Here is a 19,733-nt window from a genome sequence, read left to right on the forward strand (position 1 = left end):
AGATACTTCAGTAATGGATGTCTAAGAGGATCAAACGGATAATCCATGAGTGTTGTAAGGACTAAACTAAGATCCCACTGGGGAACCAGTACTTCGAATGGAGAACAGATTTGCTTGACCTGGTGAAGAAAATGGACCAATATCTGGATAAGAAGCCACTGAAGCCCCCTATAACACGAAATTACTACCACCTAAACCTTCAGAGAATTAAAGGCTAAACCCTTATCCAGTCCCCGTCAGGAAGGTCAGGATGATCAGAATGGCTGTCCACAGGGCAATATCTAAGCAGCCTTACAACAAGTCTCAAATCGATGCCAGACCTAAATATATACTCAGCTGTTGAGTTCTTATAAGCCTTGTATTGAACAGCGTAGGAGTGAGCCCGCCCTTTGTGCTGCAGCATAGTTTATGCAGCCTTGTAACCGAACCTGTTAAATTGGTGGTCCCTGACATTGCAAAATTAAAACCTATCGTGATGGTTGACTCTTGTGATTCTCTCAAAGTGAAATGAATTGCGAGCCTGGAATGCAAGATGATGCATAGAGGGAAAAATAATCTATACTATAGTTACACAATGTTAGGTTTCATATTAGGAGCTACCACGCAAGATAAAGATGCAGGCATCATAGTGGATAATACATTGAAATCATCAGCTCAGTGTACTGCGACAGTCAAAAAAGCAAACAGAATGTTAGGAATTATTAGGAAGGGAATGGTGAATAAAACAGAAAATATAACACTTCTCTTGCTCCATGATGAGACCACACCTTTAGTACAAATCTGGTCGCCACATCTCAAAAAAATGATATAGTTGCTCTGGAAAAGGTACAGAGAAGGGCGAACAAAATGATAAAGGGGATGGAACAGCTCCCATATGAGGAAAGGCTGAAGAGGTTAGGGCTGTTCAGCCTGGAGAAGAGACGGCTGAGGTGGGATATGATAGAGGTGTTTAAAATCACGAGAGGTCTAGAACGGCATAATAGAAGGACTAGGGGGCATTCCATGAAGTGAGCATGTAGCACATTTAAAACTAATCAGAGAAAGTTCTTTTTCACTCAACGCACAATTAAACCCTAGAATTTGTTGCCAGAGGATGTTGTTAGAGCAGTTAGTGTAGCTGGGTTTAAAACAGGTTTGGATAAGTTCTTTGCGGAGAAGTCCATTATCTGCTATTAATCAAGTTGACTTAGAAAATAGCCACTGCTATTACTAGCATCAGTAGCATGGGATATACTTAGTTTTGGGTTTTTGCCAGGTACTATCTATAAAAGAGAAGGCTACACAAAACTTATGGTCCTCAGAAGATTGAAACCATTACTCACACCCGCCCACTTCAGAACAGTATTGCAAACACTTATCTTTTCCAGCACAGACTACTGCAATGCACTCTTACTAGGACTCCCAAGCACATCGATAAGACCACTCCAGATACTTCAAAATACTGCAGCCAGAATACTGACGGGAAAAGAGAGGAAGGACCATATAACTGAAACTCTAGCAGACTTACATTGGTTGCCCATCGAATTCAGGATAAAATACAAGGCCTTATGTACCATACACAAACTAATATATGATAAAGAAGCAGACTGGCTAAACACAGCCTTATGAGTACAAGTTCCACAAAGAAACCTCCGCTCAGCAAACAAAGCACTACTAACAATCCCTTCAGTAAAGTCAGCAAAATTAACCCAAGTGAGAGAAAGGGCATTATCATTGGCTGGGCCCATACTATGGAACACAATGCCCCCTGAACTCAGATTACAGAGTAATCTCAAAACTTTTAAGAAAAATTTAAAAACATGGCTCTTTAAAAAAGCCTTCACTAAAGAGTCTGGAGGGTAGAGAATGAAAGTACAGGGTAATGCAGATGAGAATGAATTTACTCAATCCTACATTTAAGAAGTAATATCTCAAAGAGATAGTAACTCAATAATATACCTGGACTTGACCAATAATACTCAAATAATGATTTTATTTATGAAATTGTAACCGAACTTTATTGGCACCTGTTAGAATGTACGATAGACTAAGGTAAGTAAATTTAGGTTATGTGCCTACTTGTAAACCGGTGCAATGATATATAACTTAGTGACGGTATAGAAAAGTTTTTAAATAAATAAATAAATACTTATAGCCTGGATTGGCCACTTTGGAAACAGGATGCTGGGCTTTATGGACCCTTGGTCTGACCCAGTATGGCATGTTCTTATAGTGGTACCAGGCCACTCAGAGCCTCTAGGATTGCATCCGAGTTACCCTGCCTCTCAGGGACTCTTTGTCCTGGTGGCGGGTTCTTTCCAAGCTGGAAAAGGGGATCTCATTTCAGTTCCCCCACTCAAATTGTTCTAATCATGGATGCAGCTACCCTGGGGTAGGGAGCTCATGTAGATGGACTCGGCATCCAGGTTCTTTGTTCCGCTCACAAAAGTGCTTGTCAAATCAACTTCCTGGAGCTTCGGGTGATCCGTTATGCGCTATGGGCTTTCAGAGTTTGGCTGTCCAACAAAGTTGTCCCGATCCAGACCGACCATCAGGTAGCCATGTGGCATGTCAGCAAGCAGGGAGGTTTGGGGTCGTACCTCCTGTGTCAGGAAGTGGTCTAGATCTGGTCATGGGCTTTGTCCCATGGGATGGTGCTCAGATCCATGTACCTGGCCGGGATGGAGAACATGGAAGCGGACAGGCTGATTCGAGCCAAGCATTTAGGGCCCCATGCCCTGTAGCATACAGTGAGGATGAGGGTCCCTATGACTCCCAGGGGGAGGATCCAATGGAGTCCTCTTTTGAGGACTCTGATGATCTCACATCAAACCCTTCTCCTCCAGATGAGCGAAGGAAGTCTCTGCCAGAGGACTTAATCTTTGCAGAGTTTGTGAGGGTGATGGCGGAGGCCATCCCTTTTCAGCTTTTGACAGTGGAGGATGCCAAGCACAAAAATGCTTGAGATCCTCCAGTTCACGGAGCCTCCTAAGGAAATTGTGGCGGTCCTAGTACACGAGATCCTTAAGGAGCTGCTGCTGAGGATATGGGAACACCCCCTTGAAGTGCCTCCCATTAACAAGACGACGGACGGGATCTACCTCATTCAAAAGGCTGCCAGATTTGATAAGCGTCAGCTGCTTCATCAGTCTGTGGTGGTCGAATCTACCCTCAAAAGGGCTAAAGGATCTCAGACCATTCCTCAGTGCCCCTGGGGAAGGACCTCAGAGCAATGGTTGCTCTTGGGAGGAAAATGTTCCAAGACACCATGCTTATTGCCTGCATCACTGCCTACCAGCTCTACATGAGCTAGTACTCGTGGGACATCTGTAAGTAGTTGCAGTAGGTGGCTGAGCAGCTGCCTCAACAGCAAGACACCCTTCATGTCACTGGTGCACAAGAGTCTGGAATGCGTAAAACATTATGTCCATGCAACCTACAATGTTTTCAAGACAGCATCAAGAGTCTCTGCAGTGGGAATCGGCACCCACACAATGGCCTGGCTACGGGTCTCAGATCTCCAACCGGAGATACTGGAAAGACTTGCTGACATGTCGTGCACTGGAGAGAATCTCTTTGGAGATAAGGTGAGGGATATTGTGGCCCAGCTTCAGGACAGCCATGAAACCCTCCAACATTTCTCTGTTAGTACACCGGACCCATCGGCCTTATCCAGGAGGCCATAGAGACCGGGGCCCAGGAAGCTTTTCTTTTGCCAAAGGAAGCAGTATCCTCTGCCTCCTTGATCCTATCAGCACCATCAGAGCTCTCACAGCCATTCCAGGCAACAGAGAGCTCCCAAGCCTCAGCCGGCTCCTCAGTCAACTTCGGGGGTGGGGTTTTAACTGGGCCACAGGGAGCATAAGTCAGTTGGCCTTACCAGGACGATGGACTCTCTGGTTAGGGGCAGGCTGCAGTTCTTTGTGAACCAGTGGCCCAGTGTTACTTCAGACCAGTGGGTTCTGTCCATCATCCGTCAGGGGTACCAATTATATCTATTGGGTATCCTGCCAAATTACCCTTCATGCCCACATTGGGGGCTGGTAGCGTATCAGGAGGTACTACAAGCTGAGCTCTCCTCCCTCTTAACGGCCAGAGTGGTCGAGCCCGTACCACCAAGGCAAAGAAGGGGATTCTATTCCATGAACTTCCTGATTCCAAAGAGAACAGAACGACTCCCATCCTAGACCTAAGGGCCTTGAACATGTTTCTAAAAAGAGAAAAGTTCAAGATGGTTTCCCTGGGCACCTTGATCCCCCTTTTGCAAAAAGTGGACTGGCTGTTCTCCTTTGACCTGAAGGATGCACGCACTCACATAGAGATCTTCCCCAGTTACAGGAAGTATCTCCGATTTATGGTGGGAACACAGCATTTCCAGTATAGAGTGCTGCCATTCGGGCTTACATCCACCCCAAGGGTCTTCACAAAATACCTGGTCGTGGTGGCGACACACCTTCGCAGACTGGGAGTGCATGTCTTCCTGTATCTGGACGATTGGCTGGTCAAGAGCACATCTCTGGCATGGGCTAACAGGTCCATGCGCTTGACCATTTGGGTGTTAGAGTCTCTAGGGTTCATTCTTAACTACCCAAAGTCCCATCTCAGCCCGTCACCTTAATTGGATTTCAAAGGGGCCTTTCTAGACACGGCTCAGGCCAAGGACTTTCTGCCCCTGCCAGATGGCCGTCGCTGTGGTAACCATGGCGGCAGACATTCAACAGAGCCAGCAGATATCAGCCTGGCACATGTTGAAGTTGTTTGTCAGTTGCAGCTATATGGCCCATGTTACATCCTGTCATGTTTACACATGTGAGGAGCCCAATGGGGCACTTAGAGAAGATAAGGCCATCGCGGAAAGATTAAACGATTTCTTAGCTTTGGTGTTTACTGAAGAGGATGTTGGGGAGATACCTGTTGCGGAGAAGGTTTTCATGGGTAATGATTCAGATGGACTGAACCAATCATGGTAAACCTAGAAGATGTGTTAGGCCTGATTGACAAACTGAAGAGTAATAAATCACCTAGACCAGATGGTAAACACCCAAGGGTTCTGAAGGAACTAAAAAATGAAATTTCAGATATATTAGTAAAAATTTGTAACCTTTCATTAAAATCATCCATTGTACCTGAAGACTGGAGGGTGGCTAATGTAACACCAATATTTAAAAAGGGCTCCAGGAGGTCATGTGATGTGGTGAACGGGATCGGACGTCTCTGACCCCGCTCCGGTCGACCAGGCTCCTCTTCTCCTCCATTAACCGCTCAATTTTGCCTTTACGCCGCTTCTACGATCTGATACTCGTCGCATATGTCGATTACCTCCTTCATGTCAAAATCGCCATCACCAATGCCTCCTAAACTGGCAAAACGCGAAAAAGACAAAAGCAGAGGGCTGGATCCCAAGATGGCGCCCTGCGGCGGCGGAAAAAGGGATGGAAGGACTCTCGCCGACTACCGCAGCGCCGACATTGACCGTAACAGAAATAAAGGATGCGGCCTTAGCGGCTTTGGACTGCAAATTCACGGGAATATCGGATCAAATTGGGGCCCTCCGTGAAGTCCTTACTGACTTTGCTCCGTGGCTCAGCCACGTGGAGGAGAGGACGTCCGCGCTGGAGGACGATTATACTGCTTTACAGGGGAAAGTGAGTACACTCGAGCAGCTACTTCAAGAACAGATTACTAAGACTGATGACCTAGAAAATAGGGCTCGACGGTCTAATATCAGATGCTTGGGGTTCCCTGAAACTGTAGATGAACATTTACTTCGGCCCTCTCTTCTAAAATGGCTGCCGGAGGCTTTAGGCCTGCCGGAGTTGGAAGGGGTGCTTGATATTGAGCGGGCGCATCGCATGGGAGCAAGGGGCTCGGACCAGTCACGACCCAGGGTGGTCATAATGAAGATTCTCAATTTTCATCACAAGCAACTGATTATGCAAGCTGCGAGGAAAAGAGATTCGTTGCAGTTTCAGGGCGCGAACGTCCGCCTAGCGCCGGATTATTCAGCTAAAGTGGCAGCACTACGAAGGGCTTTTGCACCGGTGTGTGGCAAGTTAATTGAGAAAAACCTGCGTTTCACAATGCAATTCCCAGCAAAGCTGCGAATCAATCATGAAGGGAAATGGTGTACATGTGCGACCGTCGAGGAAGCTACAAAATTTCTGGATTCCTTGAATACCACCTCTTGAATAACAGTTTCATACAGCGGTGGTATACCTTCTGGAGGAGGAGGGGGAGTCCTGGGAGACCGAGCACTCATGTTTGACTCCACTACCCTGACCTATGTGTCTGGGCGGGTATTATGTTATAGGGGATAGGGGGGAGGGGGTGGGGGGGGGGGGAGGGCACTGGTATCACTTGCTTGGTGTATGTTTTTGTCTCATCCATATTCTTTTTCTCTCTGGTGTGTTGGTGTATGGGCCTCTTCGACTTGGCAAGCCCACGCACCGGTCTGGGAGGGTGAGTTAGGCTGGGAGCTTACCCTTCAGCATTTTGGCAAGATGCCTTGGTATATGGGTCTTATTAGCAGTAATGGGTAGTAAGTGCAGGATAATTTCCTGGAATGTCGACGGTCTGGGCACCCCTATTAAGAGAAAACAAATCTTCCAGCATCTGAAAAGATTAAAGGTGGGGATTGCCTGTCTTCAGGAAACCCACTTAAATATAGCGGAGAGTAGGAAGCTCTGCAGAGAGTGGGCCGCGGCTTGTTATTTCTCCGAAGCAAAAGGGAAAAAGGGTGGTGTGGCTTTATTAGTTAACAGAAATGTGCCCTTTACCCTTGTAAAAGAAGTGAAAGACCCAGAGGGTCGGTTCATTATTGTTATTGGTACCTTAGCGGGTAAAATGGTAACTATTGGTACTCTGTATGCCCCGAATGTGCCCGATCCTCTTTTTGTCACCAAAGTGGTCAACTTATTATTAACTAATGCTCAGGGTGATCTTCTTCTCTCTGGTGATTTTAACAGTGTATTTCAAGCGGACTTGGACAAATCTCACCTTCCTAAAAGTTTTAAAAAAAATACAGATTCTGGGGTCTGTCAGTTTTCCTCGCGTCTAGGCTTACTGGATGCTTGGCGGCTGCTACACCCTGTCGATAGGGAATACACACACGTCTCTAGGGCGCATGCTACCCTGTCCAGGATCGATTATATTTTAATCTCCAGATCTCTGTTTGATAGGGTAGATACCGCGCATATTGAGTCTATTGTGATTGCAGATCACGCACCGGTGTGGGTAGATCTTTGGCTTTCAACCGTTAAGGGGGGACAAAAGCCGTGGCGCTTCCCTGGGTCTTTATATACAGATAAGGACTTCCAAGTTCATCTCCAACAGAAGTGGGAGTGTTTTGCACAGGATAATGAACAGCATAGAAGTAATCCCGCTCTGTTCTGGGAAACGAGCAAGGCAGTTCTCCGAGGGGAAGTGATTGCTTACTCTGTTGCGCAGCGGAAAAAGTTAAATGCCAAAATTTTGCACTTGGATTCGCAATTACAAGCTGCGCAGCGATTATTAGCGCTTTCCCCCTCTCAGTCCCATAAGGACGCCTATAAGGCATGCCTTCTCGCCTTAAATTCACATCTTCACCTTCGGGCGCAAAAATCATTAAAGGCCTCAGATCAATTTTTTTTTCACTATGGGAATAAATCGAGTAAACTACTGGCCCGTATGGTGGTGATAAAACGGAGGAAGACGTTTATAGGGGGTCTTAAGAATCATCTGGGCCATTCTGTCACCTCTAGTAAGGATGTCTGTGCAGTTTTGTGTAAGTTCTATGAAGCATTGTATACCGAAGACAGGCCAGGGGGAAAGGCTGAGGAAGAGGCGTTTTTCAAAGACCTCAAACTGCCTCAGGTACCGGAGGACAAATGGGATTTTCTTAGTCGGCCCATAACGGCTGGCGAGGTCCGTGGGGTTATTCAGACGGGGAAGATTCACAAATCTCCGGGGCCAGATGGGTTCACCCTAGAATACTATAAAATTCTCAGCACCTCCCTGGTAGACCCCTTAGCGGCTTTTTATAATCAGGCCTGTAAAATGAAGAGTTTTCCTCCACAATTTAACACAGCGTATATTACTGTATTACCTAAACCGGGGAAAGACGCCATGTAAGCGTCATCCTACCGCCCCATATCGCTTTTAAATGGCGATTTGAAATTGTATGCTAGGATTCTGGCGCTACGAATAAACTCTGTTTTGCCTTCTATAATCTCCCCTTACCAGGCGGGCTTTGTGGGGGGCCGAAATGCTGGGGGCCATGTCATCAGATTGCTTTCTGCTATAGAAACCTCACAATATTATAATATTGAATCCCTGGCTGTGGGGTTCGATTCAGAAAAGGCCTTTGACAGGGTCTCCTGGGAATATATGTTTTCCGTCCTTCGACGCTTTGGGTTCCCCAACCAGCTTATCCAAGCGATTTCAATCTTATATAAGCAGCCGCTGTCACATATTGTGGCGAATGATACTGTATCTGAAGCGTTTGGTATTGCCCGCGGAGTGCGGCAAGGATGCCCATTGTCCCCTATCTTATATATAGTGTCCTTGGATCCCCTGTTAAGAAAATTGGCAGAATCTCCGTTTATTCAAGGTTTGCACTTCAAGCAAGGGTTGTTCAAGGTCGCGGCTTTTGCTGATGACATGTTAGTCTTTCTGTGCAATCCGGCTGTCTCCCTCCCCCAGGTTTTACGTCTCCAAGCCCTGTTCGGGGAATTTGCGGGGTTAAAAATTAATGTGGAGAAATCTGAGGCCCTGGATATATTGGGGACCTTAAAATCCACCTGGACTGGGGTTTTTCCTTTAAAGTGGGTTACCACCTCGTTAAAGTATTTAGGAATTCACATCTCTGCCTCCCCTGGCCAGTTGTATGGGTTAAATGTTATTCCTATGAAGCAGAAAATGCTTAAAAACCTTATGGCCTGGCGGGATTTGCCCCTGTCCCTTTCAGGGAAACTCCTATTGGTTAAAATGATGGAAATTTCGAAATGGTTGTACTTATTTCATATGCTCCCGGTTTGGCTAAGGAAGAAGGACATTAAAGATATCAACAGGGGATTGCAACAATATCTCTGGTCTGGCAAGAAGGCCCGTATACCTCTTAAAATGTTAATGTTACCTAAAGGCCAGGGGGGGTCAAAACTGCCCAGACCTTGAACGCTACAATCATGCTTGTTTAGCACGCCATCTCCGAGACTGGATATGTCATACGTCGTTCTACACCCCACTAGAACACTACATAGCGTGGTTGTCACCCCATGCTCCTGGTGCCACTTTACATCTATCAGACTCTTTACTTCCTAAAATCATAAGTGGCAGTGTGGTAGTGCGACCAATACGTCAGCTTTGGACTTCCCTTTGTAAGAAACTTCAGGTGCCTGGGGGATCGTCATCTTGTCTACCTATTCGGGGATATCAACTGTTTCCTCCAGGCATGACGCAAATGATATTCAGGCAGTGGTCGTCCAAAGGCTTGAACAGTATGCTTCAATTACTTACTCAGCAGAATAATCAATATCAGATCTGCAGCTTCCAGGACCTAATGGTTCAGTTTGATATTCCCAAAAATGACTTTTACGGTTATTTACAGCTCCGACATTTTATGTTAGAAGAGCAGAAGGCGAATCCGGCTTTCCTCCAAGGCTACAAAATACAGGAGTTTCTTGTGGGGGAGGATGGGAAACGCCAGTCCGCATCGCAATATTATCTGGCCTTCACGAAGTTGCCTCAACAACAGAATCTGGATAAGGTTGTCATGCAATGGAATAAGAGTTTACCCCAAGGTATCTTTCCTAAGGATTTGCAAGACTGTTTTCTTTCTATACCTCGCACGGTGGCGAATGTCATACTCCGAGATCAAGCTTATAAGTTTTTGCACCAAGCCTTTTATTCCCAATGTCAAGCCTATTATATGGGACTTACCAAGGACAAACTTTGCATGAGATGTAAAATTGGGTATCCAGATTTTTACCACTGTTTTTGGTTATGTCCTTTGGTGCAGGTCTTTTGGTCTACGTTACAGACGCTGGCTCATTCCATGTGGGGTATCTCTCTTCCTTTGGACCCTCTCCTTTGGCTATTTGGGTTCTCCAGAGTGACGGACCCTTTACTTATAGGCCATAAAAAATGGTTTTTCCGGAAGATCATTCTCATAGCCCGGGATGCGATTTTGACACAATGGATACAACCAATTCCAGCGTACCATCAGGTGTGGAGGGCCAAATTTCATAAACTTATGCACATGGAACTGCTGATGGCGAAATCTATTTCTCTAGCAAAATTTACAAAGGTACGCCTTTTATGGCAAGCATATATTGTTCTCCTGCCCTCAGAAGATTCAGGACTACTACCATGTTAGGGTTGTGTACTCTTTTGCTACCCAATGGCCAGCGCTTCATATACTTAATTTTGTACTTACTAGATATGGGTGACGTGTCTTTTTATCATATGTGTGCATATGACTTTATCTGTTAATCGCAGATACCAGTGGAATTAGAGTGGGGTGGGGGGGGGGAGGGGGGTAGTGACAGGGTAACAGAAAAATAAAAACGGGAGACAGTCCGCTGTACGGAACACTCTGTATTTTGCTGTCTTGCAAACGTGGAGATTCTGATTGCCTATGTATCGAATATGTACTCTGGTGATTTTTCTCCAGTACTAGTTACCTGTGTTTCTTATTGTTCTTGTTCTTGTTACTGATCTTATGACTGTTCCAATAAAAAATATTTACCAAAAAAAAAAAACAAAAAAAAAGGGCTCCAGGGGCGATCCAGAAAACTACAGACCAGTTAGCCTGACTACAGTGCTAGGAAAAAGAATGGAAAGTGTTCTAAAGATCAGAATCACAGAATGTATAGAAAGACATGGTTTAATGGAACAAAGTCAGTATGGCTTTACCCAAGACAAGTCTTGCTTCACTTTTTTGAAGGGGCTAATAAACATGTAGAAAAAGGTGACTTGGTTGATGTAGTGTATTTGGTTTTTCAGAAGGCATTTGACAAAGTTCCTCATGAGAGGCTTCTAGGAAAAGTAAAAACTCATGGGATAGGTGGCGATGTCCTTTTGTGGATTACAAACTGGCTAAAAGACAGGAAACAGAGTAGGATTAAGTGGACAGTTTTCTCAGGGTGGGGGCAGTGGAGTGCCTCAGGGATCTGTACTGGGACCCGTGCTTTTCAATATATTTATAAATGATCTGGAAAGGAATACGACAAGTGAGGTAATCAAATTTGCAGATGATACAAAATTATTCAGAGTAGTTAAATCACAAGCAGATTGTAATAAATTGCAGAAGGATCTTGTGAGACTGGAAGATTGGGCATCCAAATGGCATATGAAATTTAATGTGGATAAATGCAAGGTGATGCATATAGGGAAAAATAACCCATGTTGCAGTTACATGATGTTAGATTCCATATCAGGAGCTACCACCCAGGAAAAAGATCTAGGTGTTTTAGTGGATAATACATTGAAATAGTCTACTCAGTATGCTGCAGAGATCAAAAAAGCAAACAATGTTAGGCATTATTAAGAAGGGCATGATGAATAAAACTGAGAAAGTCATAATGCCTCTGTAGCGTTCCATGGTGAGACTGTATCTTGAATACCGTGTACAATTCTGGTCACTGCATCTCAGAAAAGATATAGTTGCACTAAGTGTAGATCAACCAAAATAATAAAGGGGATGGAAGGGCTCCCCTATGAGGAAAGGCTAAAGAGGTTAGGGCTGTTCAGTTTGGAGAAAAGACGGATGAGGAGGGATATGATAGAGGTCTATAAAATCATGAGAGGACTAGAACGTATAAATGCGAATCAATTATTTACTCTTTCAGATAATAGGACTAGGGGGCACTCCATGAAGTTAGCAAGTAGCACATTTAAAACAAATCAGAGAAAATTATTTCACTCAATGCACAATTAAGCTCTGTAATTCGTTGCCGATGATATGGTTGGGGCAGTTAGTGTAACTGGGTTTAAAAAAGGTTTGAATAAGTTCCTGGAGGAGAAGTCCATAAACTATTAAACAAGTTGACTTAGAGTATATCACTGTTATTGCTGGCATTAGTAGCAAGGGATCTATTTAATGTTTGTGGACTGGCCAGGTACTTGTAATCTCGATTGGCTACTGTTGGAAACAGGATGCTGGGCTTGATGCACCCTCTGTCTGACCCAGTAAGGCAACTTATGTTCTCTTCTGAAGAGATTATAGCCTGTTATCTTTTATTTTAGTTACTGGCATTTGATATTCTACTTTTTACCATGAATGGCCTCAAAGCGAATTACAATAAATTTAAAGTAGATTACAGTAGTGTTAAATCAATAATACTATATTGGTTGAGGCTCTATATATTTAAAGTCAGATTCATAGTTAGATTCTTTGTTGTTGCTGTAGAAATAGGAATATTTCTGTGGTAACAAGGTTGCTGCACAGGAAGTCTCTGTTGGGAATGCTTGGCTAAAAAGTCATGCTTTAACCTTCTTCCTGAAGGTTAGGTAGCTGGGCTCCAAACGTAGGGATAATGGAAGCACGTTCCAGATCTTTGGTGCGTAACAGCTAAAAGCCCGAAGTCTGGTGGAGGACAGTCTAGCAGAAGCTTCTTCACTTCCCAATCTTAATTTCCATTATACCAAGCCTCACTGACTGCAACTGTATCCAAATCCACCTCTGCCACATAAATGAGTTTGTCAACACGCATGGAGAGGAAGCTCGAGGAGGATCCAAAAAAGGGATTCTGAGGATATGTCGGCTGACACAAACTATCTCTGAACAATCTATTTTAACCAGTGATAGTCTTGATTATCCTTGTAGCGCTCTCCAGTCACCTTAAATGACCTTCTCAAATTCTTGCTGCAGGCCACATGAAATCCCTTCAGCCCTTGCCATCCTGAGATTCCCCAGTTTAAAGCATAGCTGGGCCGCTCAGTCGTTCCAACCCCTCCTTTGTCTGCAACACAGGATAGGCATTGCAGGCTGACTATTTTCTCTCATTTTGAATAGCCCAAAAAATGACCTGCCATCCAACTAGCTACCAGGTGTCAAACGTATAGCTGGAAATTACTGACCAGGACAAAAAGGCCACTTTAAATTGTTCATTTCCAAATGCTATTCTGCTAACACCAAAGAATTTTTCAACATGTTTTATACCTTTCCCATTACTAACAAATCAGACAAGAAAACTAGGTGGTAAAAACTTGTTCTCTCTCTACAAGGTTCTAGCAAAAAAAACCCAAGAGAAAGATTAAGAAAACTTGAACCTTCAGGACATAAAAGAAGCCCATATCTATTACTATCCACGACAGAGACCAGAGTTTGGAAAATTAAAATAAATAAATAAATAAATAAAAAGAAGTGGTGGTCAGTTTTTTTTGTCTTTATAGGAGAATCTGTATAACCATCAGGGATGGGGGGGGAGGAGACAAGGCATGTTTACCTGTAAAAGGCGGGTCAGCTTGCTGTCTCTGTAGGGGATTCTAGGCAAGCCCTGGTTCAGTGCATCTACCACCTTACTGAGCACAAACAGAGAGGAATTGATAGCGCCGCTCTCCTTCAGGCGGATGCCCTGGTTCCCTGTGCGACGATTGTCCTCCGATCCAGCCAGATCAATGAGATACAGCTTGCCAGTGAGTTGCCGAAACGGGGAGAACTGCTCCGTTTTCTGAACCTGCCAAAGAAGGAGAAACTTAAGTCACCAGCTCCCCAGAATGCACCGTCAACAGATCACAGTGCACTTCTTCTGTGCAGAATGCCAGGGAGGAAATGTAACACAAGGGTCACACGCAATATCATTGAAAGAACCGAGGCATAAGGAGGACTCCTACAACATCACAGAGAACCAAAAAATCAGAAGCCAGTACCCTCCATCAGTCTTTCGCTTTCTCACCTTTACAAGCAACACAGCGTGGCTTCGACTAGACCGGTCATTCAACTTGGTGCAGGCAACAGTCCGGTTTTGGTTTGCAGGGATGAAATGCCGTTCAAAGTCAGCAAAACTGCTAATGGTCTTCTGTGTCAGATTGGGGATGAAGATGTTCTTTTCCTTGTCTTCACGAATTGGCAGGTCCTGGTTCTTGGGCTCCAGCAAGTCCAGCACCTGGCTCAGGGCAGAAAGACAGACATTAGATTACCTCAGGGGAAAAAAAAAAAAAAAAAAAAAAAGGACCCAGACATGGGAAGGAGATTGTGGAGAACAGATACAGAGCTCACTTTCTCTTGGTAGATCTCCAGGTAGGACATGGAAATGGAGATATCGCACTGCTCATAGTTCCTGGAGCTGCTCTCTGCCTGCGTCATGCGGAAAAGAGCAAGGACTGCACGTGGGATGACGCCAGGTTGCTCTGGGCTCCCCAGCATGGTGTGTGTCTTTCCTGTGGAAAAGGAGCAGAAAATGCATTCTAAGTCTTCTATTCTGTTGCCACTCAAGGATGGAAACATTTCAGGAAAACTTGGGCAACAGCACATGTTTTAGGAGCCAGGTTAAAAAAGTATTGTTACAAGTTTTTTTTTTGGTGGGTTGTTTTTTTTTTAATTAAGTTTGTCCTTTTCTTTTTTAAACTTTTGTTGTTTTGTCTGGGTTTTTGTTGTGTGCTTATTTTGCTGTTTTTTTGTGCTCATTTTACTTTGTGTTGTAAAACTTTCTTTGACCTACTCCTCCCTACCCTTCTATCCCTTCAACCTCTCCCCAATCAATGGCCAGCCTGTGGCAGCTCTTTCCTCCATCCCCATGTGCAGCTAGTTTCCAATGCACCAACAGCGGCATCTCTCCAAGTGAACCCAGATCCTCTTCTCCCCACTAAAAGATACAACTTTCCTGTCTAAACCCAGTTCTTCTGACTGCCAACAGCCCTGTAAACCCCTATTTCCTCTTCCCCCTCAGCTAAGACTTTACCTGCTCCAGTGGGGCCATAAGCAAACACACTGGCATTCTGACCATTGAGCAGGTGTGTGAGAATGGGCTGGATAGATCCTGTATAGACCTCCTTCTGTGTGGAGTCTTCCCCATAAAAGGCATCAAATCTGCAAGAAGATACAAGATAAGATAAAATGTTCGGCATGAAAAATTATAAATGTAAAATTAATTTCAATAAAAGTATAGGACAATGAAAAATTATCTGTATTAGAAGAGTATGTGGAATCTCTTTCAATTAATAGGAAAATTACTTCTTACCTGTTAATTTTCGTTCCTGATCAACCCAATAGAACAATTGCATAAACTGTGTAACTAAAAGCTCTTGCATGACTACCCTTGATCATTGTAAGAGATGCTTCCGGTGCCTTCAATGAGAATTCCAGATAGACATGCAGAGACACTCCTGTAATAAGGAGAAAACAGAAAAGAATTTGAGCAGACAGACCAAGGAAAAAACACGGGAGGGCATCTGGACTGATCCGTGGTACTACAAGAACGAAAATTAACAGGTAAGAACTAATTTTCCTTTCCCTGTACGTACCTGGATCAGTCCAGACCGTGGGATGTACCAAAGCTTCCCTATAAAAGGGTGCGACTGAGACAGTCCCGCTTGAAGTACCTGCCGACCGAAGGAACCAAACACTGGTGCCTGTTCGTCAAGGCGGTAATGCCGAGCAAAGGTATGCAGGATTTCCACATAGCGGCCCTGCATATTTCCTGAGGAGAGACAGACTGACTCTCCGCCCAAGAAGTAGCCTGAGAACGCAAGGAATGAGCCTTGAGACCTTCCGGAACCACCTGGCCTTGGCAGATATAGGCTGAGGAAATCGCCTCCTTCAACCACTGAGCGATCGTAGTCTTAGAAGCTTGGTTACCCCGATTTGGACCACTCCATAGGACGAAGAGGTGGTCGGAAACCCAGAAGTCGTTGGTAACCTGGAGGTAACGGAGTAAGACGCGCTTCACATCGAGCCGACGAAGATCACTCCCCAAGGGGCCCGCTATATCCTCAGCGGAGAAAGCGGTAAGCTCGACAGACTGGTGGACATGAAAGGAAGAAACAACCTTCGGCAAAAAGGACGGTACGGTCCTGAGAGATACTCCTGAATCAGAAAACCGCAGAAAAGGTTCCCGACAGGATAACGCCTGAATCTCAGACACCCATCTGGTGGAGCAGACAGAAACCAGGAAAACCGCCTTGAGTATCAAATCCTTGAGGGTGGCCCGACGGAGAGGTTCGAACGGAGCCGCACAGAGAGCCCGAAGGACTAAGTTAAGACTCCACAAAGGACAAGTGGCCCGGACAGGGGGCTTCAAATGTTTGACGCCCTTGAGAAAACGGACGACATCCGGGTGAGAAGCCACCGCATGGCCGTCGACGGTCCCCAAGAGGGAACCGAGAGCAGAGACTTGAACGCGCAACGAACCAAAAGGAAATACCCTTGGAGAGACCCTTCTGAAGGAACGATAAACTGATAGAAACCGATGGCGAATGGGCCGAGACACCCGATTCCGCGCAGGTATTCTCAAAAATTTTCCAAACACGGACATAAGCTAGGGAGGTAGACTGCTTACGAGCCCGAAGCAGGGTGGATTATCACTTCCTCCTGATAGCCTTTTTCCGCAATCTCTGCCATTCAAAAGCCATGCTGCTAGACAGAAGCGATCTGCCTGGTTGAAAAATACGAGTCCCTGCCAGAGGAGGCAGGGGAGATGGCCGAGATGAAGTGGACCGTCTGTCGCTAGATTCACCAGATCTGCGAACCACGGTCTGCGGAGCCACTCAGGGGCTACGAGGATGACCGGCCCCCAGTGGAGCTCTACTCTTCTGAGAATCTTTCCCACTAGAGGCCACGGCGGGAACACGTAGAGGAGAATGTCGTGAGGCCACGGAAGTACCAAGGCATCCACGCCTTCTGAGCAATGCTCCCTCCAGCGACTGAAGAATCTGGGGGCCTTGGCGTTGTTCAAGGTTGCCATCAGTTCCAGGTGAGGAGACCCCCACTTGCGAACAATCAGATTCATCGTGACTTCGGACAACTTCCACTCGCCGGGATCAAGGCGTTGCCGACTGAGGAGGTCGGCCTGTACGTTTTCCTTGCCCGCTAGACGATCCAGATGCCGCTCCGCCCAGACAAAGTTTGCTGGCCTCCAGTGCCACTGGACGAGTCCGAGTGCCCTCTTGATGATTGATATATGCTACCGTGGTGGAGTTGTCTGAGAGAACGCACACCGCCTTGCGGCGAAGTAGTGGCAGAAAAGCCTTGAGGGCCAGGCGCACTGCCAGAGCTTCCAGGAGATAGATGTGCCAGCGTGTCTGAATTGGGGACCAGCAGCCCTGTGTCGTCTGGAATTGACAGACCCCCTCCCCAACTGGAGAGACTGGCATCCGTCGTGACTAGGACCCACTGCGGAGTTAGCAGGGGCATTCCCTTCAAGAGATGTGCCGGTGACAGCCATCATTGTAAGTCTGCGATGGTAGAGTCAGAGAGTGGTAAAATCATCTGAAACTGTTCGGACACTGGCTTCCAGTCGGACAACAATGCTTTCTGTAACGGACACATATGCGCAAAAGCTCAGGGACCATGTCGATAGTGAAGGCCTTGGTCCCCAGAACTTGTAGATAATCCCACGCCGTTGGAGAGAAAGAAGGTTGTCCACTTGGTCGATGATTTTTTTCCATCAATAAGGAGGCTGAATTAGCCATGCTATCTTGGGGAGGCCCAAGCTAAGGGTTGCTGCAGAATGCTTCACCCTTTGTCTCTCTTTTTATTTATTTATTTTTTTTGGTAACCCGTCCGCCTAAGTGGACAGTCTCTACTTGCCTCCTATATTATTTAAAACTGTGCAATCCACAGAGCTATTCCAGACTGGCAATTGATTGAGACTACTCCTGGGGGAATTCTGCGTACAAAAACTGAAAATTCTGCAAACTTTATATTGGTCAAAATAAAGACTGTCATGTAAATTGTGTTAAGTAATTACATTTTAAATTATTACAGAAAAATGTTATTAAAGTTGCAGAATTTTAAATATTTTGAGCAGAATTTTCCTAGAAATTCACTGTAAGTGTCCCTTCCACATACACACACCCTCATACTGGCTCCCTCTCTCGCACACACACATCCCCTCATACAGGGCCCTCTCTCTTGCATACACACCCACACAAACTCCCTTTCTCTTTCACACATACATCCTCACACAGCCCTTCACACAGGCTCTGTCTCACACATACACAATCCCTTCACACAAACAAGCACCCTCACACATACACACAATCCCTTTTTCATACACACGAGCTCCCAGTCTCTCACACACATACGCACTCCTTCACAATCTCCTCATATAGGCTCCCTCTCTGAAAACCACACTCAAGCATCCCCCCACTCCCCCTCTTACCAACCAAGCTGACTCTCACCCTCCCCCACACCCCCTCTCCTCCCTCCCCCACACACATAATCTCTCACTGGCATCCCCATCCCCTCTTACAGACTCCCTCTCTCTGAAACCCACACTCAAACACCCCCCCCCACCCTCTCTTACCTCCCATGCTCTCTCTCACACCCTCCTGCTCTCTCTCACCCTCCCCGACACACATTCTCTCTCACCGGCATCCCCCCCATGCTCTCGCTCACACCCTCCTGCTCTCTCTCACACTCCCCTCCCCGACACACATTCTCTCTCACCGGCATGTTGCAGGACGCGCTCCGTTCGCGGCGAAGATGAAGGCCTGGCGCACCGTTCACAGCGAAAAGGGAAGGCCCCTGTGTGCCACGAACGGCGCGCCAGGCCTTCATCTTCGCCGCGAATGGAGTGTGTGCCACAGGACGCGCTCCATTTGCGGCATGCCGGGATCTCCTCTGCTAATTTCTGTGCAGAATTTGGCAATTCTACGCAAATTCTGCGTTTCGCGGTAGCGCAGAATTCCCCCAGGAGTAAGTAGTGGAATGTGAAAGTGTGCACAGACAACCATGTTGCTGCCCTGCAAATGTCTGCAATTGAAGCATTATACAAGTGTGCTGAGGCAGTAACGCGCACTTGATGTGCCTTCACTGAGCTGGACGATGGCAAAGAGGCCACGTTGTAGCAATATAGAATACAGTTTGTGAGCCAGCTGGATAGCATTATCTTTGTTACAGTTACTCCCAGAGTATTAAGGAATGTAGGAGACAAATAACTGCTGGGTATGCCTGTGGCTCTGTGTTTAAAATTCTATGCACAAAAACTGAAAATTCTGCAAACTTTAAATTGGGATAGGAGATGATGTCCTTTCGTGGATTACAAACTGGTTAAAAGACAGGAAACAGAGTAGGATTAAATGGTCAATTTTCTCAGTGGAAAAGGGTAAAAACAGTGGAGTGCCTCAGGGATCTGTACTTGGACCAGTGCTTTTCAAAAAAAATATATATATGATCTGGAAAGGAATACGACGAGTGAGGTTATCAAATTTGCAGATGATATAAAATTATTTAGAGTAGTTAAATCACAAGCGGACTGTGATACATTACAGGAGGACCTTGCAAGACTGGAAGATTGGGCATCCAAATGGCAGATGAAATTTAATGTGGACAAGTACAAGGTGATGCATATAGGGAAAAATAACCCTTGCTGTAGTTACACAATGTTAGGTTCCATATTAGGAGCTACCACCCAGGAAAAAGATCTAGGCATCATAGTGGATAATACTTTAATATCGTCAGCTCAGTGTGCTGCAGCAGTCAAAAAAGCAAATAGAATGTTAGGAATTACTAGGAAGGGAATGGTTAATAAAACGGAAAATGTCATAATGCCTCTATAATCGCTCCATGGTGAGACCGCACCTTGAATACTGTGTACAATTCTGGTCGCCGCATC

General features: G+C 45.7%; 1 protein-coding gene across 1 annotated transcript in view; it reads right to left on the reverse strand.

Moving 5' to 3' along the window:
- KIF22 (kinesin family member 22) overlaps window positions 1-19,733 on the reverse strand; it is a 119,559-nt gene that overhangs the window by 75,931 nt on the left and 23,895 nt on the right. Inside the window, exons 3-6 of the mRNA XM_029606988.1 lie at window positions 14,859-14,986; window positions 14,177-14,337; window positions 13,854-14,063; window positions 13,404-13,634 (exon numbers count right to left, since the gene is read on the reverse strand). Coding sequence (XP_029462848.1) covers window positions 13,404-13,634; window positions 13,854-14,063; window positions 14,177-14,337; window positions 14,859-14,986 — 730 coding nt within the window. The remainder of the gene's footprint in view (window positions 1-13,403; window positions 13,635-13,853; window positions 14,064-14,176; window positions 14,338-14,858; window positions 14,987-19,733) is intronic.

Source organism: Rhinatrema bivittatum, chromosome 6 (genome assembly GCF_901001135.1).
Source record: "Rhinatrema bivittatum chromosome 6, aRhiBiv1.1, whole genome shotgun sequence".
NCBI lineage: Eukaryota > Metazoa > Chordata > Amphibia > Gymnophiona > Rhinatrematidae > Rhinatrema > Rhinatrema bivittatum.